The sequence below is a fragment of the Pongo pygmaeus genome, chromosome 6, assembly GCF_028885625.2.
Source record: "Pongo pygmaeus isolate AG05252 chromosome 6, NHGRI_mPonPyg2-v2.0_pri, whole genome shotgun sequence".
Lineage (NCBI taxonomy): Eukaryota > Metazoa > Chordata > Mammalia > Primates > Hominidae > Pongo > Pongo pygmaeus.
In genome coordinates this window covers 81,634,496-81,661,298 of record NC_072379.2, presented here as the reverse complement: position 1 = coordinate 81,661,298, position 26,803 = coordinate 81,634,496, and the positions used below count along the sequence as shown (strand labels likewise).

At 39.0% G+C, this 26,803-nt stretch overlaps 1 protein-coding gene across 3 annotated transcripts in view; it reads right to left on the bottom strand.

Moving 5' to 3' along the window:
• SLC25A13 (solute carrier family 25 member 13) overlaps positions 1 to 26,803 on the bottom strand; it is a 209,893-nt gene that overhangs the window by 136,852 nt on the left and 46,238 nt on the right. For 2 of the 3 annotated variants that reach the window (XM_054495050.2, XM_054495051.2), the window contains exon 3: positions 25,791 to 25,933. In XM_054495050.2, coding sequence (XP_054351025.1) covers positions 25,791 to 25,933 — 143 coding nt within the window. Of the gene's footprint in view, positions 1 to 25,790; positions 25,934 to 26,803 lie in introns of those variants that run through there. The other variant, XM_054495052.2, reaches the window with a different exon arrangement.

The following is a 26,803-nucleotide window of genomic DNA, read 5'->3' as shown; positions in this document are numbered from 1 at the left end:
CATCTAGCATTAGGTATATCTCCCAATGCTATCCCTCCCCCCTCCCCCCACCCCACAACAGTCCCCGAAGTGTGATGTTCCCCTTCCTGTGTCCATGTGTTCTCATTGTTCAATTCCCATCTATGAGTGAGAATATGCGGTGTTTGGTTTTTTGTTCTTGCGATAGTTTACTGAGAATGATGATTTCCAGTTTCATCCATGTCCCTACAAAGGACGTGAACTCATCATTTTTTATGGCTGCATAGTATTCCATGGTGTATATGTGCCACATTTTCTTAATCCAGTCTATCATTGTTGGACATTTGGGTTGGTTCCAAGTCTTTGCTATTGTGAATAATGCGGCAATAAACATACGTGTGCATGTGTCTTTATAGCAGCATGATTTATAGTCCTTTGGGTATATACCCAGTAATGGGATGGCTGGGTCGAATGGAATTTCTAGTTCTAGATCCCTGAGGAATCGCCACACTGACTTCCACAAGGGTTGAACTAGTTTACAGTCCCACCAACAGTGTAAAAGTGTTCCTATTTCTCCACATCCTCTCCAGCACCTGTTGTTTCCTGACTTTTTAATGATTGCCATTCTAACTGGTGTGAGATGGTATCTCATTGTGGTTTTGATTTGCATTTCTCTGATGGCCAGTGATGGTGAGCATTTTTTCATGTGTTTTTTGGCTGCATAAATGTCTTCTTTTGAGAAGTGTCTGTTCATGTCCTTTGCCCACTTTTTGATGGGGTTGTTTGTTTTTTTCTTGTAAATTTGTTGGAGTTCATTGTAGATTCTGGATATTAGCCCTTTGTCAGATGAGTAGGTTGCGAAAATGTTCTCCCATTTTGTAGGTTGCCTGTTCACTCTGATGGTAGTTTCCTTTGCTGTGCAGAAGCTCTTTAGTTTAATTAGATCCCATTTGTCAATTTTGGCTTTTGTTGCCATTGCTTTTGGTGTTTTAGACATGAAGTCCTTGCCCATGCCTATGTCCTGAATGGTAATGCCTAGGTTTTCTTCTAGGGTTTTTATGGTTTTAGGTCTAACATTTAAGTCTTTAATCCATCTTGAATTGATTTTTGTATAAGGTGTAAGGAAGGGATCCAGTTTCAGCTTTCTACATATGGCTAGCCAGTTTTCCCAGCACCATTTATTAAATAGGGAATCCTTTCCCCATTTCTTGTTTTTGTCAGGTTTGTCAAAGATCAGATACTTGTAGATATGTGGCATTATTTCTGACGGCTCTGTTCTGTTCCATTGATCTATATCTCTGTTTTGGTACCAGTACCATGCTGTTTTGGTTACTGTAGCCTTGTATTATAGTTTGAAGTCAGGTAGTGTGATGCCTCCAGCTTTGTTCTTTTGGCTTAGGATTGACTTGGCGATGCGGGCTCTTTTTTGGTTCCATACGAACTTTAAAGTAGTTTTTTCCAATTCTGTGAAGAAAGTCATTGGTAGCTTGATGGGGATGGCATTGAATCTGTAAATTACCTTGGGAAGGATGGCCATTTTCATGATATTGATTCTTCCTACCCATGAGCATGGAATGTTCTTCCATTTGTTTGTATCCTCTTTTATTTCCTTGAGCAGTGGTTTGTAGTTCTCCTTGAAGAGGTCTTTCACATCCCTTGTAAGTTGGATTCCTAGGTATTTTATTCTCTTTGAAGCAATTGTGAATGGGAGTTCACTCATGATTTGGCTCTCTGTTTGTCTGTTATTGATGTATAAGAATGCTTGTGATTTTTGCACATTGATTTTGTATCCTGAGACTTTGCTGAAGTTGCTTATCAGCTTAAGGAGATTTTGGGCTGAGACAATGGGGTTTTCTAGATATACTATCATGTCATCTGCAAACAAGGACAATTTGACTTCCTCTTTTCCTAATCGAATACCCTTGATTTCCTTCTCCTGCCTAATTGCCCTGGCCAGAACTTCCAACACTATGTTGAATAGAAGTGGCGAGAGAGGGCATCCCTGTCTTGTGCCAGTTTTCAAAGGGAATGCTTCCAGTTTTTGCCCATTCAGTATGATATTGGCTGTGGGTTTGTCATAAATAGCTCTTATTATTTTGAGATACGTCCCATCAATTCCTAATTTATTGAGAGTTTTTAGCATGAAGGGTTGTTGAATTTTGTCAAAGGCCTTTTCTGCATCTATTGAGATAATCATGTGGTTTTTGTCTTTGGTTCTGTTTATATGCTGGATTACATTTATTGATTTGCGTATATTGAACCAGCCTTGCATCCCAGGGATGAAGCCCACTTGATCATGGTGGATAAGCTTTTTGATGTGCTGCTGGATTCTGTTTGCCAGTATCTTACTGAGGATTTTTGCATCAATGTTCATCAAGGATATTGGTCTAAAATTCTCTTTTTTTGTTGTGTCTCTGCCAGGCTTTGGTATCAGGATGATGCTGGCCTCATAAAATGAGTTAGGGAGGATTCCCTCTTTTTCTATTGATTGGAATAGTTTCAGAAGGAATGGTACCAGCTCCTCCTTGTACCTCTGGTAGAATTCGGCTGTGAACCCATCTGGTCCTGGACTTTTTTTGGTTGGTAAGCTATTGATTATTGCCACAATTTCAGCTCCTGTTATTGGTTTATTCAGAGATTCAACTTCTTCCTGGTTTAGTCTTGGGAGGGTGTATGTGTTGAGGAATTTATCCATTTCTTCTAGATTTTCTAGTTTATTTGCATAGAGGTGTTTGTAATATTCTCTGATGGTAGTTTGTATTTCTGTGGGATCGGTGGTGATATCCCCTTTATCATTTTTTATTGCATCTATTTGATTCTTCTCTCTTAAACTTCATTCAGTACCTAATTGTCGGCAGCAATAAAGGTGTTGCTATTTTGGATATATCCTACACATGGCAAATATGTAATACTGCGAATGTTGCTGGTAACCAGGATTTTCAATGAAAGAGTGGAGATAGAAAAATCAAAAAAATAAAATTACTTTGGATTTAACTGTGTCAATTTATCTTTACATTTGAAATATCAGCATGAATGGAAAATGTTTTCTCTAATGAATTGAAAAGGCATCAGCTAGGTGTGGTAGCTCACACTTGTAGTTCCAGCATTTTGGGAGGCCAATGTGGCGGGATCATTTGAGCCCAGAAGTTTAAGACCAGCCTGGGAAACACAGGGAAACCCCATCTTTACAAAAAATTTAAAAATTTAGCCAGCCATGGTGGTGTGTGCTTGTGGTCCCAGCAACTCCAGAGGCTGAGGCAGGAGGACCACTTGAGCCCGGCAGGTTGAGGCTGCATTGAGCCATGATTGTACCACTACACTTCAGCCTGGACAACAGGGCAAAACCCTAACTCAAAATAATAATAATAAATAAAGAGAAGAGAAAAACAAAAGGTCTCAAAGTAGTGACAACTCAAAAGAAGGAAACACACCTAATCCCCAGATTGTGGTCTATAAATACAACTGCCTACTAAAAAGAAGAGCTCCAGAATCTACAATGAACTCCAACAAATTTACAAGAAAAAAACAAACAACCCCATCAAAAAGTGGGCAAAGGATATGAACAGACACTTCTCAAAAGAAGACATTTATGCAGCCAAAAGACACATGAAAAAATGCTCATCATCACTGGCCATCAGAGAAATGCAAATCAAAACCACAATGAGATACCATCTCATACCAGTTAGAATGGCAATCATTAAAAAGTCAGGAAACAACAGGTGCTGGAGAGGATGTGGAGAAATAGGAACACTTTTACACTGTTGGTGGGACTGTGAACTAGTTCAACCATTGTGGAAGTCAGTGTGGCGATTCCTCAGGGATCTAGAACTAGAAACACCATTTGATCTAGCCATCCCATTACTGGGTATATACCCAAAGGACTATAAATCATGCTGCTATAAAGACACATGCACACGTATGTTTATTGTGGCACTATTCACAATAGCAAAGACTTGGAACCAACCCAAATGTCCAACAATGATAGACTGGATTAAGAAAATGTGGCACATATACACCATGGAATACTATGCAGCCATAAAAAATGATGAGTTCATGTCCTTTGTTGGACATGGATGAAACTGGAAATTGTCATTCTCAGTAAACTATCGCAAGAACAAAAAACCAAACACCACATGTTCTCACTCATAGATGGGAATTGAACAATGAGAACATATGGACACAGGAAGGGGAACATCACACTCTGGGGACTGTTGTGGGGTGGGGGGAGGGGGGAGGGATAGCGTTAGGAGATATACCTAATGCTAAATGACAAGTTAATGGGTGCAGCACACCAGCATGGCACATGTATACATATGTAACTAACCTGCACATTGTGCACATGTACCCTAAAACTTAAAGTATAATAATAATAATTAAAAAAAAGAAGGGTTCCAGAAAGAAAGGTCGGATTACCCACAAAAGGAAGCCCATCAGACTAACAGTGGATCTCTCTGCAGAAACCCTAAAAGCCAGAAGAGAGTGAGGGCCAATATTCAACATTCTTAAAGAAAATAATTTTCAACCCAGAATTTCATATCCAGCCAAACTAAGCTTCATAAGTGAAGGAGAAATAAAATACTTTACAGACAAGCAAATTGTGAGGGATATCGTCACCACCAGGCCAGCCTTACAAGAGCTCCTGAAGGAAGCACTAAATATAGAAAGGAAAAACCGGTACTAGCCACTGCAAAAACAAACCAAAATGTAAAAACCATCAACACTATGAAGAAACTGCATCAACTAATGGGCAAAATAAATGGCAAGCATCATAATGACAGGATCAAATTCACACATAACAATATTAACCTTAAACGGGCTAAATGCCCCAATTCAAAGGCGCAGACTGGCAAATGGGATGAAGAGTCAAGACCCGTCGGTGTGCTATATTCAGGTGACCCATCTCACATGCAAAGACACACAGGCTCAAAATAAAGGGATGGAGGAATATTTACCGAGCAAATGGAAAGCAAAAAAAAAAGGCAAGGGGTGCAATCCTAGTCTCTGATAAAACAGACTTTAAACCAACAGAGATCCAAAAAGACAAAGAAGGGCATTATATAATGATAAAGGGATCAATCCGACAAGAAGAGCTAGCTATCCTAAATACATATGCAGCCAATACAGGAGTACCCAGATTCATAAAGCAAGTTCTTAGAGACCTACAAAGAGACTCAGACTCCCACACAACAATAGTGGGAGACTTTAACACCCCACTGTCCATATTAGACAGATCAAGGAGACAGAAAATTAACAAGGATATTCAGAACTTGAAGTCAGCTCTGTACCAAGCAGAACTAATAGACAGCTATAGAACTCTGTACCCCAAATCAAAAGAATATAACTTCTTCTCAGCACCACATAGGACTTATTCTAAAATCGACCACATAATTGGAAGTAAAACACTCCTCAGCAAATGTAAAAGAATGGAAATCAAAACAAACAGTCTCTCAGACCACACTGCAATCAAATTAGAACTCAGGATTAAGAAACTCACTCAAAACCACACAACTACATAGAAACTGAACAACCTGCTCCTGAATGACTACTGGGTACATAACAAAATGAAGGCAGAAATAAATAAGTTCTTTGAAACAAATGAGAACAAAGACACAACGTACCAGAATCTCTGGGACACAGGTAAAGCAGTGTTTAGAGGGAAATTTATAGCACTAAATGCCCATAGGAAAAGGTGGGAAAGATCTAAAATCGATACTCTAATCATCACAATTAAAAGAACTAGAGAAGCAAGAGCAAACACATTCAAAAGCTAGCAGAAGACAAGAAATAACCAAGATCAGAGCAGAACTGAAGGAGACACAGCCACAAAAAACCCTTCAAAAAAAATCAATGAATCCAGGAGCTGGTTTTTTGAAAAGATTAACAAAACAGACAGACGACTAGCCAGACTAATAAAGAAGAAAAGAGAGAAGAATCAAATAGATGCAATAAAAAATGAAAAAGGGGAGATCACCACTGATCCCACAGAAATACAAACTACCATCAGAGAATATTATAAACACTTCCACACAAATAAACTAGAAAATCTAGAAGAAATGGATAAATTCCTGGACACATACATCCTCCCAAGACTAAATTAGGAAGAAGTTGAATCCCTGAATAGACCACTAACAAGTTCTGAAATTGAGGCAGTAATTAATAGCCTACTAACCAAAAAAAGTCCAGGACCAGATGGATTCACAGCCAAATTCTACCAGAGGTACGAAGAGGAGCTGGTACCATTCCTTCTGAAACTATTCCAAACAATAGAAAAAGAGGGACTCCTCCCTAACTCATTTTATGAGGCTAGCATCATCCTAATACCAAAATCTGTCAGAGACACAACAAAAAAAGAAAATTGCAGGCCAATATCCCTGAAGAACATTTATATGAAAAGCCTCAATAAAATACTGGCAAACCAAACCCAGCTGCACATTAAAAAGCTTATCTACCATAATCAAGTCGGCTTCATCCCTGGGATGCAAGGCTGGTTCAACATACGTGATAATCAATAAACGTAATCCATCACATAAACAGAACCAATGACAAAAACCACATGATTATCTCAATAGATGCAGAAAAGGCCTTTCATAAAATTCAACATCCCTTCAAGGTAAAAACACTCAATAAACCAGGTATTCATGGACCGTATCTCAAAAAGAATAAGAGCTATTTCTGACAAACCGACAGCCAATATTATACTAAATGGGCAAAAACTGGAAGCATTCCCTTTGAAAACTGGCACAAGACGAGGATGCCCTCTCTCACCACTCCTATTCAAAATAGTATTGGAAGTTCTGGCCAGGACAATCAGGCAAGAGAAAGAAATAAAGGGTATTTAAATGGAAGAGAGGAAGTCAGATTATCTCTGTTTGCACATGACATGACTGCATATTTAGAAAACCCTATCGTCTCAGCCCAAAACCTCCTTAAGCTGATAAGCAACTTCAGCAAAGTCTCAGGATACAAAATTCTTGTGCAAAAATCACAAACATTCCTATACACCAATAAAAGACAGCCAAATCATGAGCAAACTCCCATTACAACTGCTACGAAAAGAATAAAATAACTAGGTATACAACTTACAAGGGATGTGAAGGATCTCTTCAAGGAGAACTACAAACTGCTGCTCAAGAAAATAAGAGAGGACACAAACAAATGGAAAAACATTCCATGCTCATGGATAGGAAGAATCAATATCGTGAAAATGGCCACACTGACCAAAGTAATTTATAGATTCAATGCTATTCCCATCAAGCTACCATTGACTTGCTTCACAGAATTAGAAAAAACTACTTTACATTTCACATGGAATCAAAAAAGAGCCCGTATAGCCAACACAATCCTAAGCAACAAGAACAAAGCTGGAGGCATCATGCTACCTGACTTCAAACTATACTATAAGGCTACAGTAACCAAAACAGCATGGTACTAATACCAAAACAGATACACAGACCAATGGGACAGAACAGAAGCCTCAGAAATAACACCACACATCTACAACCATCTGATCTTTGATAAACCTGACAAAAACAAGAAATGGGGAAAGGATTCTCTATTTAATAAATGGTGTTGGGAAAACTGGCTAGCCATATGCAGAAAACTGAAACTGGATCCCTTCCTTACACTGTATACAAAAATTAACTCAAGATGGTAAAGATTTAAATGTAAGATATAAAACCATAAAAACCCTAGAAGAAAACCTAGGCAATACCATTCAGACATAGGCATGTGCAAAGACTTCATGATTAAAACACCAAAAGCAATGGCAACAAAAGCCAAAATTGACAAATGGGATCTAATTAAACTAAAGAGCTTCTGCACAGCAAAAGAAACTATCATCAGAGTGAACAGGCAACCAACAGAATGGGAGAAAAATTCTGCAATTTATCCATCTGACAAAGGACTAATACCCAGAATCTACAAGGAACTTAAATATATTTACAAGAAAAAAACAACCCCCAAAAAAAGTGGGTAAAGGATATGAACAGACACTTCTGAAAAAAAGACATTTATCATCCAACAAACATATGAAAAAAAGCTCATCATCACTGGTCATTAGAGAAATGCAAATCAACACCACAATGCGATACCATCTCACGCCAGTTAGAATGGAGATCATTAAAAGTCAGGAAACAACAGATGCTGGAGAGGATGTGGAGAAACAGGAACACTTTTACATTGCTGGTGGGAGTGTAAATCACTTCAACCATTGTGGAAGTCAGTGTGGTGATTCCTCAAGGATCTAGAACTAGAAATACCATTTGACCTAGCAATCCCATTACTGGGTATATACCCAAAGGATTACAAATCATTCTGCTATAAAAACACATGCACACGTATGTTTATGGCAGTACTATTCACAATAGCAAAGACTTGGAACCAACCTAAATGCCCATCAATGATAGACTGGATAAAGAAAATGTGGCACATATACACCATGGAATACTATGCAGCCACAAGAAAGAATGAGTTCATGTCCTTTGCAGGGACACGGATGAAGATGGAAACCACCATTCTCAGCAAACTAATATAGAACAGCAAACCAAACACCGCATGTTCACACTCATAAGTGGTAGTTGAACAATGAGAACATATGCGCACAGGGAGGGGAACATCACACACTGGGGCCTGTCGGGGGGTGGGGGGCAAGGGGAGGGATAGCATTAGGAAAAATACCTAATGTAGATGCCGGGTTGATGGGTGCAGCAAACCACCATGGCACATGTATACCTATGTAACAAACCTGCACGTTCTGCACATGTATCCCAGATCTTAAAATATAATAATAAAAAAAGGGCGGGGGGGGGGGGCTTCAAGAAGAGCAACTGATTCCAGGTTTGGGGCAGGAAATATATAAAATAACAACCTATTTTGCCAGAAACAAGAAAGCTACCAAAAATCAATGGATCATATCAAAAAGGACAAAACAGATAATATAAAAGGGTTCCTATTGGCCAAAGATGAGATATTGCAATTAAAACACAACATATAAAAACCTGTAAGTTCATAATAATCAATATAAAAAAGACCCCAATTCCCCCACCCTACAAAACACAACTCATTGAAGTTACAACAGCACCAACTCCTTATGCTGAGAATTGGCTCAGACCAAATAAGTAATTACACTGACTCTCATCTCTAAGCATACATCTCACAGCCTGCCTCTCTAATTGCACGTTTAACAGGGATGTCAATATTCAAATGTCCTAAAGAACTCTTAACTTTGCTTCCAAACCTACTCTTCCCCCAACATTCCCTATCTCATTTGCTTATATCGCCATTCCCCATATTTCATATCTAATCCATCAATAAAATCCCAAATCCAACCACTTCTTACCATTCAACTCTAGTCTTGCCATCACCTTTTACACAGATTACTGCAGCACAGTCCTAATTTCCCTTTCTTCCACTGTCACCCATTTCATCCCATTCTCTCAAATCAGCCAGGCAAAACCTTTCAAAATGTAATGCAGATCATGCTATTCCCATGCTCAAAACCCTCCAATGACTTCTACTACTCTCAAAATACAATTCTACAACATCTACATAACCTGGCCCTGCGATACATTTTATACTTCTTTCACTCTCCTATCAACCCTCTACTAGCTGGTCTATTTGCTGCTTCTCAAACATGCCAAGCACCCTCCCCTCTCAGGCTCTTTGCACCTGTTATCCCCTCTATTCTTCTCTATTGAGAAGGCTCGATCCCTAGAGTCTCCCATGGCTTACTCCTTCATTCAAGTCTTTGCCCAAATGTCACTTTTCAGAGAGATCTTCCCTGACCACTTTATCAACCATAGCACTTTAATAAATATAACAACCTACCTCTATATCATATATACATCTTTTGTTTACATTATCTGTTTGCTATATAAAAGCACACTGTTTAGAACAGTGCCTGGCACATAGTTGGTGTCAATATTTATTTGTTAAATGAGTTACCAAATGTGAAATTAATCTATATTTTTCAAGTATCAAGGTTCTCTCAGATTTGCAGCAGAAGGCCATTTTACCTTACCATATATCATTTATTTCAGAGACTAAGTTACTCTAAAATTTCTGACAATTAAGTTCTTTCATCAGTTATCTTCTTTCACCTTTTGCTTATTCCAGACTGAAGATCTCAAAACCTTTACATCAGATTGCAAGAGAAGTCTCTACTTTACTCTCAAAAACCTTCATTAAAATCTGTGAATCTCACTGTATTTACTAAGAAGCAACTCACTGACAATCATGGCACAATTATGCCACAATCAATGGGAAAGTTGGGTACTATATCTCCTAACATTTTTGTCTTAGTCCATTTTATGCTTCTAGAACAGAATTACCTGAGACTGAGTAATTCATTTTAAAAATTTACTTCCTCACTGTTCTGGGATTTGGAAGTCCAAGATCAAGGCACTGACATTAAGGGCTTTCTTGCTGGGTTGTCCCATGATGGAAGGCATCACATGGGCAAGGGAATGGGAGGGGGAAGAGGACCAACTCATCCTTTGATAAGAAACCCACTCCTGAGATAAAGAACCCACTCCCACATACCACATGCCTGCGATAAAAGCATTAATATATTCATCTCTTAAAGGTCCCCACTTCCCAACACCGTTGCAATAGACTAAGTTTCCAACACATGAACTTTCAGGACACATTCAAACTATAGCAGTTTTGCTTCACGAATTCCTCATAGCTCAGTACAAGACTGTTTTAATTTAAGCAACTCCACATCCTGTACCTCTAATTCTGACATTGGTAAAGAAGCAGATTTGCAAGTAGCTAGGAAACAGAGCTTACATTTGATTTCCTTTCCTTTAAAATTTTAGATTTATGTTTTAAACACCTATAGTCTAGATCAAGCAAACCAAACAATTAATCCAGCTTATCTTTCTACACTAACACCAAACAAGGAAAGAGGAAAGGAAAAGTATTTGCTCTTTCAAGCATTCACTGAGCAGCATCATATGCTGGGAAGAATATGGAAGAACTGTTGGTATTAAGTTGGCCCAGTAACGATACTTATTCTTATTCTGAGAATATGATATGCAATGGTAACTCAAGGTTCACTATAAGAACAGTAAAAAAGGGAAAAGTGTTCCAAAAACTACTCCTCAGTTTAAAAAAAAGAGTAAGAGGTAAGCAAGGCCAGTTTTTCCTAAGTGTGGGTATGGGTGACGAAGAGCCTCTCATGGAGGTTTTATACTCACCTCATGCTGGCCAAATATGAGGGCTAAATGACTAGTCTCAAGGGCAAAGAATCTTGCAAAGGCCATCAGAACTTCTAAGCAAAGACATATGCAAAGTTCTCGTGCAAAGTTCAATTTTAAATATTCTTCTCTATGCATAGAAAGTTTCATGGTAGAGCAGACTGGGCACAAGCCAGAAAAAACTAGGTCCAAATGCTAGTTCTACCACTCATTAGCTATATGACTTTGAGCAAATTATTTAACCTCTCTAATTCTCCACCTCCCTTTGTAATATGGGTGGTGAAAATATTTATTTTAAGGTCTTGTATGAAGATTAAATAAGAAAACAGGTGGAAATTGTTAGCACCAGATATGGAACCCTATATATGCTCAGTAACTATTCATTTCCTTCTCCTTTGGTCCAACCATCTAGGAAAAAAAAAAAAAAAACAGCAGAGCTACTGCTCACAAAATATTTTTATTTTAAAAGTTCTTTAAATAATAAAAGTTACCCCTCTCCAAGCTTCCTTGCCTCTCTACAAAGATCCCTTTCAACCAGCAGACACAATCTGGAGTCTACCAGGACTAACTGCATTCTTCTCTTTATTCTGTGAATGTCAGCCTTGACCAACAGTCCCAGACACCCAGGTTACCCTTTACCACTCACATCTAATCCCCGAGAGGCCCTGGACTTTTCCTATTCTCCCAGAAACCCTCCAACTGTGTTCTCTAGAATTCAGTGTATAGTGACCAAAATTTCCTCCTCAATCCTTCCATAAAATCTCTCTTCACTTTCTTGCTCTAACCAATACTTGGCTGTCCCCTGAGGACAATGCTTCCACTGTAGACCCCTCTTAGGTAGGGACAGCTTTCCTCTTGCAGTCCTAGGTTGCACCAGGCCTATAAGCAGGTTGGGTAGATCCCATATTTTCCTTCCTAACCCCCACACATTCAAATATTCACATCATCTGACTATACTACTCAGCATTACCTCTTGTTTCTGTGACCTAATAACCCTGGATTCCCCTCTCACCCCGTATTTTAGCTCTTGGCTCGATGACACTCTCTCAACTTCTATCTTAGTTCTCAATATTTTCAATATACTTACCCTTCAATATACTGATCCTTCAAACACTAAGGCCTCCAATTACATTAACTCATCTCTTCCGACGGCCTTTCTTTCATCCTTCCTCAGCCACTCACTTCCACGGTCACACTCTAGACTTTACTTGCCATTACCAAAACTCCTTTTTCTCAATTTCATGAATCTCATTTTATGGCCACTATCTTCTAGTCTTCCTGTTCAGTCCTTCATAAACACATCCCAATTGATCAACAACCTTCAACCATGCTGAAACTCACAATTCATTAAGCATGTCACCTTCTCACCATCCCTCATTGCGTCCTACCCAATGTCCTCTCTTTGCTCCTTGCCCAGACTAAATCTATAGTCTATCATCATAATTACTCCATTGCACGCCCCTGCACCTACCTCCCTGGAACCTCACCTACTCTGGATTATTCAATGGCCATGACCTCAACCCTAGCTACATCCAACCCTTACTACCTGGGCCTGAACAACTGGCCTTATCTGAAAAACACACAGACACACTAACTGGTCTCACTTTAAATTTCATGACCACTAATCCTCAGGTAAGCACTCATGTGGGTCCTGCCCAGCCATCATGCTGTTCCTCACACATTCACCCTCCCACTTCTAGATAACTATGTAGTATATGAATCTCTCTCCACAAACTGCCAATACCTCAACCTGCACCTCCATCTCATCTATTTCCTGGAAAAAAATCAAAGAAACCAAAAGACAACCTGTCCTCAAATCTCATCACTACATCTACACTCTCTCTCTACCCTAGTCTCTACCTTCTCTTCTAGCTCAGCATTTCTCAAAAATTTTAGGTCTCAGGACCTCTTAACACAGTTATAAATTGTTGAGATCCCCAGAGAGCTTTTATTTATGTGGATTATAGCTATCATATTTACTGTACTAGAAATTAAAATTGGGAAATTTAGAAAATATTTATTTCATTAAAAAGTAACTCTATTACATGGTAATATAAATACATTTGTATGAAAAAGAACTATACCTTTTTTTTTTTAATTGTAGAGACAGGGTCTTGCTATGTTGGCCAGGCTGGTCTCAAACTCCTGGCCTCAAGCGATCCTCCCGCCTCAGCCTCCCAAAGTGCTGGTATTACAGGCATGAGCCAGCACACCCAGCCAAAGAACTATATTTTCTAAAACAGAGAATTTAGTGAGAAAAGCCAGTTTTATATCTTTACAAATCTCTTAAATGTCTGACTTTAATGGAAAACAGCTGCATTCAATCTGCTGCAATATCTTGTTTTGGTTGAAGACTATGAAAGGATTTCAGCCTCACACAGATTCACAGTTAGAAAAGAAAGAAGTATTTTAATGGGGATAACTGGGGATGTTCTTGTTTGATACAACTGGAGATGTATCAAATGATACAACTGGGGATGTTGTTCTTTGATACAACACCAAATCCCAACAAGTAAAGTTTCTTAAAGACTAGTGGCAATGTGCAATCTGAAACTGTATCAGTGAACTTTTCTCCTCTCTGTTACCTTAAAATTCATGGGTCTATGACCACTTTTCAAACTATCTTTTACCCATGCATAATTTTGTAACACCATGCACACCAGTCAACTGGGAAAATACTGTTTCTCTATATTATGCAGATCATCCAAATGTTAGGAAACTTCATTAAACTATATTTAAAAGCCACATTCATTAACACCACCACCAATGACATCAGTAAGTCTTTAAGTATTAGGAAGATGAAACATGAAAATTTTAAATCTTTCAAATAAGTCATTCTTTCAAATAAAAATGGTATACCGTATCCCCTAGTAGAAGACTAGCTCAACTAGCAACTCAAAACAACTGCTCAAGTACTTTTCCTCAGACAACCACCATACTACATTAAAGAGTTCTTTATGCATACTTACCAATTACTCAGAATTTTAAAATGTAATCTTGTGTAATCAAGAGCAAGATTTAATAAAATCAATGATTTTGACTGCTTCTTCAAGGACATTCTGAAGCAGAATCAGTATGATGATGATGATGCTGAATGTGTAATGAAGAAAATAATGATTGCTTACTCTGTTTGGATTGGTGTCTGTCTTATTCTGTTCAGGTTATTATAACAAAATATCCTAGTACCTGGTAATTTATAAGTAACAAAATTTACTGCTCACAGTTCTGGGAGTTGGGAAGTCCAAGATCAAGGCAGCAGCAGGTCTGGTGTCTGGTAAAAGCTTTCTCCTTCATAGATGGTGCCTTCTTGCTCCATCCTCACATGGCAGAAGGGGCAAACAGATTCCCTCAAGCCTCCTTTACAAAGGCACTAATCCCATCTGTGAGAGCAGAGCCCTTATGACCTAATCACCTCCCCAAAGTTCTACCTCTTCACACTATCACCATGCAGGTTAGGTTTCAACATGAATTTTGGAGGGACATAATGTTCAGACAAAACCTTATTTGCCGTTAAGCCACCAGAAGTTTTATGCACTATTGCTTTTAGAAACATCAGCTCAAATATCAACATGGTGAAAAAGGTAGATCATGCTTTTACTACTGTGCAAATAGTTTTGACCTCCTGGACTTCTGAAAAGTTCTCAGGGACTTCCAGGAGTCCACTGGCTACACTTTGAGGTCAGGTGTTCTACATGAACTCTCCATGCTCTTACAAGAGGTCAACCTCCTAGACAAGGCTCCAGAATGTCTTTCCTTTCTCTCCTACATTGTCAATCTTATCTACTCTCAAGTGAGTCTTTCCCATTGGCATTCACCTAGAAAAGATCCTCCTTCAACCTCCCTTTTCCCTCCAGTTATGGCCTTATTTCTCACCTTTCCTTTTCAATAAAACTCTCCAAAAGAAGGCTTGGATTGGTAAGCAAGAGGAGCTGGGTAAGAGGAGGAGGAGCGCTATCTGTACATATGAATGAGAAGCAAAATCAGCGCCCAGTCAGCAATCAACCCTTTCTGAAATTAAAAAGAAAAAGAAAACCCAGGCACCTGACATTCCTAGAGATTTTCTAATACATCAGCAACATAATACAAACCTTTATAAAAATTCTTTTTAATTTACTGCTTGTAGACAGTGTCTAGCCACCACATTGCACACCCCCTCCCCCGCCCCATGATTTCAGACATGAAATATTAACACAAAGTGAGTAATGCAAAAAGAAAGGGGGTTAATCAGACACCTTGAGAGAAAGGAAAAAATAACACTGATTCAATGAGAGCTGTTAATGAGGCTTTTTGTTTTGGTAGATTAATTTGGGAGTCTGATGACTAAGAAGAAAATCTAAGCTTCTCAGGTGACTGCTATTGATTATTATCAAGGTTTCTTTTTAATTGAAGAGATGCTTTTGCTAAATTCTATAGTTTATGAATTTTAGATGTTTATCTGAAATCTATGTCTACTCTAATAGTATAGAAAACTTTCCTCATTAGCAAATTGAAAGACCTCCCCTTATTGATGCCGTATTATAACTTGACAGATGATGAGCATTTCAGGCTGTGAACTGCTGATGTTTAAATATATTACCCTAATATTCTTTAAGTATTGCCAATTGTAAACCTCATTAACTCCCAGCATGTGGCCAAGGCCTGGATTTCATCGCGACAGCCTCACAAAATGAAAACAGGTATATAAAAATGATTTTATCATCAACATTATTATATCCTCCTTCACCTTGTGAAATCTTTAAAAGGCCGTATATTTTTTCCTCCGAAAAAGAATAGCAAACATCGGAAAGGCAGAGAACATGCTTTATTTATATAGGCCACACATTTCTAAACTTTAGATTTCTTTTTCATCTTTTCTTCTTTGATGCCTTTATTCTTCATGCATCAAAACAGGAACTGTCCCAGGACTCAATCTCTTTACTCTGAACAGAAAGGAATTATCTGAGGCCAGGCATAGTGGCTCACGCCTGTAATTCCAGCACTTTGGGAGAGCTGAGGCAGGTGGATCACTTGAGGTCAGGAATTCCAGACAAGCCTGGCCAACATGGTGAGATCCCATCTTTACTAAAAATACAAAAATTAGCTGGGTGTGGTGGTACATGCCTATAATCGTAGCTACTAGGGAGGCTGAAGCAGGAGAATTGCTTGAGCCCGGGAGTGGGAGGTTGCAGTGAGCTGAGATCATCCCACTGCACTCCAGCCTGAGACTCTGTCTCAAAAAAAAAAAAAAAAAAAAAAAAATTTAAGGGTTTGATTATATTGTTGTCATTTTGGTACAACAAAGTGGCAGGGGGCTGACAAGGTTACAGGTATGATGAATCTGTCAGCCTCATCACTAGCAAATTGAGATATCTAACATTCCCTTTTCCAAAAGAAGCGCCAACTTCTGTTTGCACATGGAGTGCAAAGAGGTTCCACACTGGAGATGAAAGACATATGTGTGGTAAATTCCTATGTGACCCTAGCAAGCCAACTGGATCCCTGAGCCACCCGGTGCCCACCCCACAGACAGTGCTTGGTACCCGTAACCCTCAGTAAGTCAGGCACTCAACACCTCCAGCTTATTCTAGTCCCATGTGGTCTTCCCAGGTGAGAAGGTCAGTCACAAGTGAAGACAGTTCTTTAGCCTTGACTCCCTTTAACGAGATAACAGTCAGTAACAACAACAAACAGAATGTGTGCAAAGATCAAAAGAAGAATTTTCACCTTGCTCTTAACAGGTAAGTTGGGTGAACAATGTATAAAAATTATACTTAGAAGATATACAAAGCTTTATTCTCATTTTGAATGAAACAATAATAATCACAACCAAATCTAAAAGGTACAGTTCAGTTATGTGGTACAGTAAGGAGGTCTAGGCCCTGAGAAGTCCTTAGAGTCCCACCTCCTCCTCAAATGCTGGGACAAGCCCTCTTCACTCATTAAGGCCCACCAAAAACAAAAGGCTTCCAGCCCTAGACACTCAAAGTCTCCTCTCATCTCCCTTACGGAACTTCATAAATTGATTAAACCCATCATTAAGTAGATTAAAACAGTGGAATGCAGGGAGGTCTAAACACAACAAAGAGTATTAACAGCAAGTATGCTGTTACACAGGCAAATCATGCCAATCCCCTCATTCAAATTAGCCTTTGATGGCTCTCCAGCACTGAAGATAAAGAACCCCAATCCTTAATATGAGGTACAAGTCCCTACACAGTCTGGGCACGGCCCGCCTCTCCCACCACCATGCCCTGCACTTCCATGCTCCAGGCAAGCCAGCCTCTGCATTTCAAAACACAGGGCCTTTACAACTGCTGCTCCCTCTGCCTGCAACTCTCTGTCCTCTGTACTCCCACCTCCAACTCCCGCAACTCAGATGTCACTCACGGAAAGTCTTCCCAACTTCCCAGTCCAAATGAAGCCCTTATTTGGTGTTACTCACACCATCTCTCTCTTTCATAGCAGTATCACTACATCAATTCACATTTATTTCAGGCTCCCTGATGAATACCTGTCTGCTTCATCAAATTAGAAGCTCCAAGAGGGCAACAAGCACTGTGTTTTTTTTCCATTCACCATGTTATCCTCAATATACACAACTGTGCCAAGCACAGAGATGAAGTTCCCAAAGAGCTGCTGAATGACTGGAGAGTGTTCAGAGAGAAGCTCCAGCATGGAAGGCTGACCAAGGTACCCAAGGCACTCATGTATCATTCCACTAGAAACAAGAGTGGTACAGGAAACAGGATCACTCTCTCAGCAAGCTGGAGGTGTTAAGGCCGTAAGTGCACAGGCATTTAAATTCCCTGCCCAGAGTTCCATCCCAGCCCACACATAGGTGAAGTCTTTAGGAAGCAGCCATGCCCTCACAGAGACAGTTGACAACAGGGGTCTCTGCCTGGAAAATGTCTGGATCAAGCCAAAACTACCACTAGAAAAAGGTTTTTTTCTGGATCAGGCTGGCCCTTGGCAAAGAAAATTCTTCACAACTATAAGCCTTCTAACGTCCCGGAAAAAACAGCTTCATGAGTGATTCATTTCCTGGGGCCACTGTGACAAATTACAACAGGAAAATAAAACTGGTACACTGAAGAGGTATCTGCACTTCCAGGTTTAATGCAGCATTATTCACAATAGCCAAGATATGCAATCAACTCAAGTGCCCATAACAGATGAACGGATGAAGAAAATGTGATACATGCACACAATGGAATACTATTAAGCCTTTAAAAAGGAGATCCTCTCACTTGTGACAATATGGATGAATCTGAAGGACAATATGTTAAGTGAAATAAGCCAGGCACAGAAAGACAAATACTACATGATCTCACTTATACATGGAATCTAAAAAAGTCAAACTCATAGAAACAGAGAGCAGACTGGTGGTTGCCAGGGCCTTGCTCGGGGGAAGGGGACAGTATGGGGAAAGGCCCTGGGGTCATGTTGGTCCAACAGTACAAAATTTTAGTTAGAGAAGTAAGCTCAAGAGACCTATTGTACAACATATTGACTATACTTAATAATCATATATTGTATACTTGAAAATTGCTAAGAGTAGATTTTAAGTGTTCTCAATAAAAAAAGAAATAAGTATATCAGGTAATGGACATGCTAATTAGCTTGCTTTAGCCATTCTACAATGTACACATATTTCAAAACATCACGTTGGATATCATAAATATATTCAACTTTTGTCAATTAGAAAATATAAATAGCTGGGGCTGGGTGTGGTGGCTCACACCTATAATCCCAGCACTTTGGGAGGCCAAGGCAGGTGGGCTGCTTGAGATCAGCAGTTCAAGACCACCCTGGCCAACATGGTAAAACACTGTCTCTACTAAAAATACAAAAATTAGTGGGGCATGGTGGCGGACCCCTGTAATCCCAGCTACTCAGGAGGCTGAGGCAGGAGAATCACTTGAACTAGGAGGCAGAGGTTGCAATGATCTGAGATCGTGCCACTGCACTCCAGCCTGGGCAACAGAGCAAGACTTCATCTCCAAAAAAAAAAAAAAAAAAGAGAAAATATAAATACCTGAGTTCAGTGGCACATGCCTGTAATCCCTGCTACTCCAGAAGCTAAAGCAGGAGGATAGCCTGAGCCTAGGAATTTGAGATCAGCCTGGGCAACAGAGCAAGACCCTTTGTCTAAAAATAAAATAAAATATAAGTATAAATAAATAAATAAAACAAATTCCCATAATAACACAACAAAATTTATTCTATCACAGTTCTAGGGATGCGAAGCCCTAGATCAAGAGTTCAGTAAGGCCACAGACTCTCCAAAGGCTCTTGCGGAAAATCCCTTCTTGCCTCTTCCAGCATCTGGTGACTCCAGGCATTCCTCAGTTTATGACTGCATCACTCCAATCTCTACTTCTGTGGTCATCCCGTCTCTTCCTCTTCCCTGTTTCTGTGTCAACTCTCCCTTTGCCTCTATCTTCTAATGACATTTGTGATGGAATTTAGAGCCCACCTAAACAATCCAGAGTAATATCTTCATCTCAAAATTCTTGATTTAATCACATCTGCAAAGACTCTTTTTCCAAATAAGGTAACATTTACAAATTCCAGGGATTAGGACTAGATCTCTTTGGGTGGGATTATTCAGCCTGTTAAGGTGAGTAACAGAATTCGAAATACAGCTTCTATTCCTGGGCTTTTGTGAAAATGCTTCTTAGTACATTTGACTAAATTTAGTCAACAAATTGATATAAAACCCTCATTCGATTATTACACATTATATACATGTACTGAACTAACACTCTGTATCTAATATGTACAATTACTACATGCCAACTAGAAATAAAAGCAAAAAAATAACTGAGATGTTCACGGTTTTTGCAACTAAAAGGTTCGTTATAGGGCAAAGGATTAAGGCCACCTAACATATTCTGCGTCACAGTAAAACACTGAGATTTAAGATAATACAAAATCTAAAAGAAAATGTCAAAAGAGGACTGTGAGATTATGAGAAGAGGCAGCTCAGAACACTGAAAAGGCCAAGGAATTTAAAACCTGACAGGCCTGAGCACCTTTTAGCTACAAACTGCTTAAATACCAAGAGCTTCAGTTATCTCATCGATAAAACCAAGAAAACAAAGTCGGCCTTTCAAATCTGTCAGAAGCTTTTGAGAAAATACACACATTATGTTATACTATATATGTAAAATATATGTTACATTGTTGTTATCTGATAAATGTAAGTCTGTATTTTTGGAGATTATATGTTTAAAAAAAAGAAAAAACATGTCTATTAATGGGAAGGGGGATAAAATAGAACACAAAGTACATCAGAAGGATATTTTATTTTTTTATTTTATTTCATTTTGTTTCATTTCATTTCATTTCATTTTTCAGACACAGTCTCGCTCTGTCACCCAGGCTGGAGTGCAATGGTGTGATCTTGGCTCACTGCAGCCTCCAACTCCTGGGTTCAAGCAATTCTCTAGCCTCAGCCTCCCAAGTAGCTAGGATTACAGGTTACGGCCACCATGCCTGGCTAATTTTTTTTGTATTTTTAGTAGAGATGGGGTTTCACCACGTTGGCCAGGCTGGTCTTGAACTCCTGACCTCAGGTGATCTGCCTGCCTTGGCATCCCAAAGTGCTGGGATTACAGGCGTAAGCCACCACGCTCAGCCTATTTATTCATTTATTTTTTAAACATTTTTGCTCTTTCTTACACCTTCAGAGGTCTTCCAATTCTATCAAATAAAGGCCCATAAACATATTAATGTATGTGGCAACCAAAATTTTCACAGAGAGAAAGAGACACAAAATTTAAAAAACAAAGAAAAATTCTGTAATGTTAAATTTAAAAGGAGATGTCATTATGAACTTTTAATTTTTTAAAGTTTATATATTTCCCAGCTCTTTTCACTGAAAAGTCAGAGAAGCAGTAACACCCTGGTAACAATAAGTCAGTGCCCAGAGCTTTGTTTCTAAGCACCATTCCTAAATAAAAGGAATCAGAGCTTCTTGTTGTGGGGAAAAGTGATTTCCAGGTCAAAGGCGGGAATGGTCCAAGGTGAGCCTGGAACAACTAATTTGCCAAAAGCAAGGAGCATCTGAAAGCTGAGAATAAGAAGCCAGCTTGAAGCCCAGCCCTCCCACTGACCAGATTTGAGACACTTTGCATGTAAGGGCATACTGGTAATGGAGTATAATACAGAATTAAAGTATGCAAATCCAGTAATTTATGTTGATATAAAAGATTAAAAGAGAAAGAAAACGGGGAAGAGGAAAGAAAGTTTCTGTTTACCAAGGAATGTTGGACAATAAATACAGGAGAAATTATAGGATTAGAAAAATTGCCACCTTTTAAACATCAATAGAATAACCGGTTCAGCAAAGAATCATCATGGATGCTAAAACCATTAGGTGAAAGGTTGCTGGAGAAAATATCCATGTGATCTTGACATATCATCCCACAAATTATCTACTCAAATAACAACAAAATGGAGCCTTTACAATGGAAATATCAGGTGGATGCCAGCTTTACCAACTTATCAAACAGCATCACCAACGCCTGGACACGATCCCTCCTGAGGAGATACAATAGGTAGTATAGAATAGCTCCTAACCTATACCCCAGAATTTATCCTGAATTGAATCAGACAATGAGGAAACAATCAGACAAGTCCAGAATGCAGGACCTTCAACCAAATAACTGGCCTGGATTTCAAAAGTCAATATCATGAAAAAAATATAATATTTCTGTTCTGTTTTAGAGTAAAAGAGACATAACTAACTGCAGTACAATCTTCAATCAAAAAACAAAAAAGAAAGAAACAAGAATAGGCAAAGAGCCATTTGAGGTTGGGAAGGGAGGTGAAGACACCAGATCTGCAAATATACTTGACAGTTCTAGTGTATTTAAATATGGACTAGACATTAGCTGATATTTGACATGATCATTAATTCTCCTAAGTGCGATAATAGCGTGGGGGGTTATGCAGGAGAATGTTCTTAGTCTCAGAAGATAAATGCTGAAATATCGTGATGTGTACAATTTACACTTAAGTGTTCCAACCATAAAAAGAAATTATGTGTGTACGTGTTTGTGTGTAGAAAATGTGTGTGTACAAAGAGAGCACAAAGATGGTAAAAATGTTAATTAAAAAGTCAATCTAGGTGAAGGGTATAGATTGTGTGCTCACTGTATTCTTCTCTCAACTTTTTTGTGGCTCAGAATTTTTTTTCTGTAGTTCAAAATTTTTCCAAATTACAAAAAACTGATCTCAAATATTAAGGCAGATAATCCAATTCAGAGGAACTTGGTCACACTTCCTCTGAACCATGAGCCATTCTAGGAGGTGAAAAAACAACCAGATTTTCCACAGAAAAATGCTTGCTGGCATAAGTCTATGTTTTGCATAGTTTCAGCTTAAATGAACTAGTGTGAAATATAGCGCAGCCTTTTCCTGCGCCACTCTGCTCATACATTACATTTTCCTACCAAGCAAAGAATCCACCTTGGGGTGAGGGTAGAAAACAAAGGTAAGAAGGTTAAAAAGGAAACCTGCCGCTGGAACAGAGAGAGAAGGCATAATCCAACAATACTTCAGAATACTGCAACAAGTAGATCACCTAATTCCCTGCCTGCTCCCTCCCAGTCGTCAAGGCCTTCATTTTACAGGAGGTTCTTTCCATTTAAAAAAAAAAAAAAAAAAAAAAAAGGTATCTCATTGTGGTTTTGATTTGCATTTCTCTGATGGCCAGTGATGATGAGCATTTTTTCATGTGTCTTTTGGCTACATAAATGTCTTCCTTTGAGAAGTGTCTGTTCATATCCTTCACCGACTTATTGATGGGGCTGTTTGTTTTTTTCTTGTAGATTTGTTTGAGTTCATTGTAGATTCTGGATATTAGCCCTTTGTCAGATAAGCAGATTGCAAAAATGTTCTCCCATTCTATAGGTTGCCTGTTCACTCTGATGGTAGTTTCTTTTGCTGTGCAGAAGCTCTTTCGTTTAATTAGATCGCATTTGTCAATTTCGGCTTTTGTTGCCATTGCTTTTGGTGTTTTAGACATGAGGTCCTTGCCCATGCCTATGTCCTGAATGGTACTGCCTAGGTTTTCTTCTATGGTTTTTATGGTTTTAGGTCTAACATCTAAGTCTTTAATTCATCTTGAATTAATTTTTGTATAAGGTGTAAGGAAGGCATCCAGTTTCAGCTTTCTACATATGGCTAGCCAGTTTTCCCAGCACCATTTATTAAACAGGGAATCCTTTCCCCATTTCTTGTTTCTGTCAGGTTTGTCAAAGATCAGATGGTTGTAGATATGCAGCATTATTTCTGGGGGCTCTGTTCTGTTCCATTGGTCTGTATCTCTGTTTTGGTACCAGTACCATGCTGTTTTGGTTACTGTAGCCTTGTAGTATAGTTTGAAGTCAGGTAGCATGATGCCTCCAGCTTTGTTCTTTTGGCTTAGGATTGACTTGGCAATGCAGGCTCTTTTTTGGTTCCATATGAACTTTAAAGTAGTTTTTTCCAGTTCTGTGAAGAAAGTCATTGGTAGCTTGATGGGGATGGCACTGAATCTATATATTACCTTGTATGGCCATTATCACGATATTGATTCTTCCTATCCATGAGCATGGAACGTTCTTCCATTTGTTTGTATCCTCTTTTATTTCATTGAGCAGTAGTTTGTAGTTCAGTTAGAATGGCAATCATTAAAAAGTCAGGAAACAACAGGTGCTGGAGAGGATGTAGAGAAATAGGAACACTTTTACACTGTTGGTGGGACTGTAAACTAGTTCAACCATTGTGGAAGTCAGTGTGGCGATTCCTCAGGGATCTTGAACTAGAAATACCATTTGATCCAGCAATCCCATTACTGGGTATATACCCAAAGGATTATAAATCATGCTGCTATAAAGACACATGCACACGTATGTTTATTGTGGCACTATTCACAATAGCAAAGCTTGGAACCAACCCAAATGTCCAAGGATGATAGACTGGATTAAGAAAATGTGGCATATATACACCATGGAATACTATGGAGCCATAAAAAATGATGAGCTCATGTCCTTTGTAGGGACATGGATGAAGCTGGAAACCATCATTCTCAACAAACTATTGCAAACCAAACACCGCATGTTCTCACTCATAGGTGGGAATTGAACAATGAGAACACATGGACACAGGAAGGGGAACATCACACACCGGGACCTGTTGTGGGGTGGGGGGAGGGGGGAGGGATAGCATTAGGAGATATACCTAATGTTAAACGACGAGTTGATGGGTGCAGCACACCAACATGGCATGGCACATGTATACATATGTAACTAACCTGCACATTGTGCACATGTACCCTAAAACTTAAAGTATAATAAAAAAATGGGGTGACATGTACATAAATAAGAAAAGGAAAATGCTAGTGAAAACTGAGAGTATTTGAAGTAAATAAAGACATTATACATGGGTTATATCTCAAACTGCTGCATGTGGGAAAATCAGACACATGAAGATTCCAATAAATAGAGAAAATTCAGAGCTAGAGAACTCCACCTCAGAGTGATAGGTAACTGCAATCTGTCAAAAAGGGTGCTGGCAAGCAGCAGGGACAGAAGCAATGTCTCCTACAGTTTACCTAGAGAAGGAAGAAGGCAAGGTCCTTTACAGTTTACCTAGAGAAGGTTAGTTCTTATACATTATACTTTGGCTATTAGCAGACATTGGTGTTTGATTAGCAAGAGTTCAGAGTCCAAAATTCTGTGTGTAATGGTAAAAGCCATTGCAATCTTATACAGCTTAAGGAAAACCCATTTTTAAAATGTAAGCAGAAAGCCAGATGAAGTGGCTTACACCTGTAATCCCAACTCTTTGGGAGGCCAAGGCAAGCGGATGGCTTGAGCCCAGGAGTTTGAGACCAGCCTGGGCAATACGGCAAAATCCCGTCTCTACAAAAAAATACAAAAATTAGCTGGGCATGGTGGCGCACAACTTTGGTACCAGCTACTCAGGAGGCTGAGGTGAGAGGATAGCTTGTACCAGGGAGACAGAAGTTGCACTGAGCCAAGATTATGCCACTGTACTCCAGCCTGGGCAACGGAGTGAGACCCTGCCTCAAAAGAAGGGGGGAAAAAAAGTTCCAACAAAATGGAAGCAGAGAAGACTGGTAGGGAAAAAAAGAATACAAAGGCATTCTGCAACGTGTCCTATTTAATTCTATACGGTACAGTTTCTTTCCTCTAGCTTTTGCAGAGTGCCTTTCTTGGGGCTTTGGAATCACCTGTGAATTTTTAAAGGCGATTTGATCAGAAAGAAAGATCATAGAAAAGTTACGTTCATAGAGCTATGTTGTACATTTACTCACAATTTTACAGCTGCCTTGAAAAATACCAAAGGCATATAAATACTCTCATGTATCTGCACATCACCACCTTGTTGACAATAATAGTTCTCTGAAACGATAAAGCATTCTTTAAAAGAGTCAAATATATACATATTGAATCCCCAACTTGAAACAATGATTGAAGGAAATACATTATTACTCAAATAATGTAATAATAATAGTAGTAAGTATAGAAAATGGTCCTAAGAGATGGGAAGGTATACATTTAATGACTTCCTGGTCATTAGAGCAAAAGAAAGCTGTTTCAAACAAAAATAATTAAATAAAATAATTAAAAATAAACATACCCATCTTTGGTCTGATCCACCACTCCACTTAAAAGTTCCACAGTCTTCGGATTAGGCTGGCTTTCTCCAAAAATGTTCAAGTATCGAGTGACAAAGTCATTGGGGGACATGAAAAATTCACCGTTTTTCTCAATGCTTGCATACTGTTTAAAAAAAAGAAAAACAATATTTTATATATTTGATTTTCAAAAGTATATAATCATGAGAGTGATATGTGAAAAAGCTGAAAATATCCAAATGATAAAATATCAGATATGATCATGTACGCTTCACAATGACCATTATCTCCCAATAGTTCAAAGAAAAAACAAGTCAAGTTTTATGTTTATAAACTTAACTGGGAGCAATGTTTTCCCATAGGGACACTTGGCAATATCTGATGGCAATTAAGATTGTCATAACATGTGAGGAAGGGTGCTACTGGCTCCAGCAGATAGAGGCCAGGGATGTTGCTAGACATCCAACAATGCACAGGATGACTCCCTGCAACAGACGGTTCTCCAGCCCAAAGTGTGAGCAGTGTCCAGGTTCAGAAACCCTGGTTTATAGAAATTTGGAAAGACAAACTATGTCTTGTTTTTTAGCAAAGGCACATAGCTTTTTTTAAAAAAAAAAAAAAAAAAAAAAGTGGAATTACAAAGTCATGGAGGCAAACAACCTAATTCCTTTGCCCCGTTCCTGCTTTAAGAGCATCAATGATACAAGAAAGGATGGCAAACAAGCTAAGCTGGACAGCAAACTACTAAGTGCGTGTCATCTTGGGCAGTCTTATGGAGGGAGGCAGTAAATGCTGCTCTAGTTACTGTCCTCTCCATTCTAAGGCATTACCATGCAGAAATGCTCAGTAAGAATTAGGTGGCAAACAACACTTCCTCACAGTGTTCTCCTAGGTCTGGCCTTTAATGTGATACACTCCAGCCTGGATAAGAGAGAGCCCACTAATTTCGGTTGCATGGAGCCCTAAGGGCAGAAATGCTGAGAAACAACATGGGATCATGTGGTGTCCTTATGAA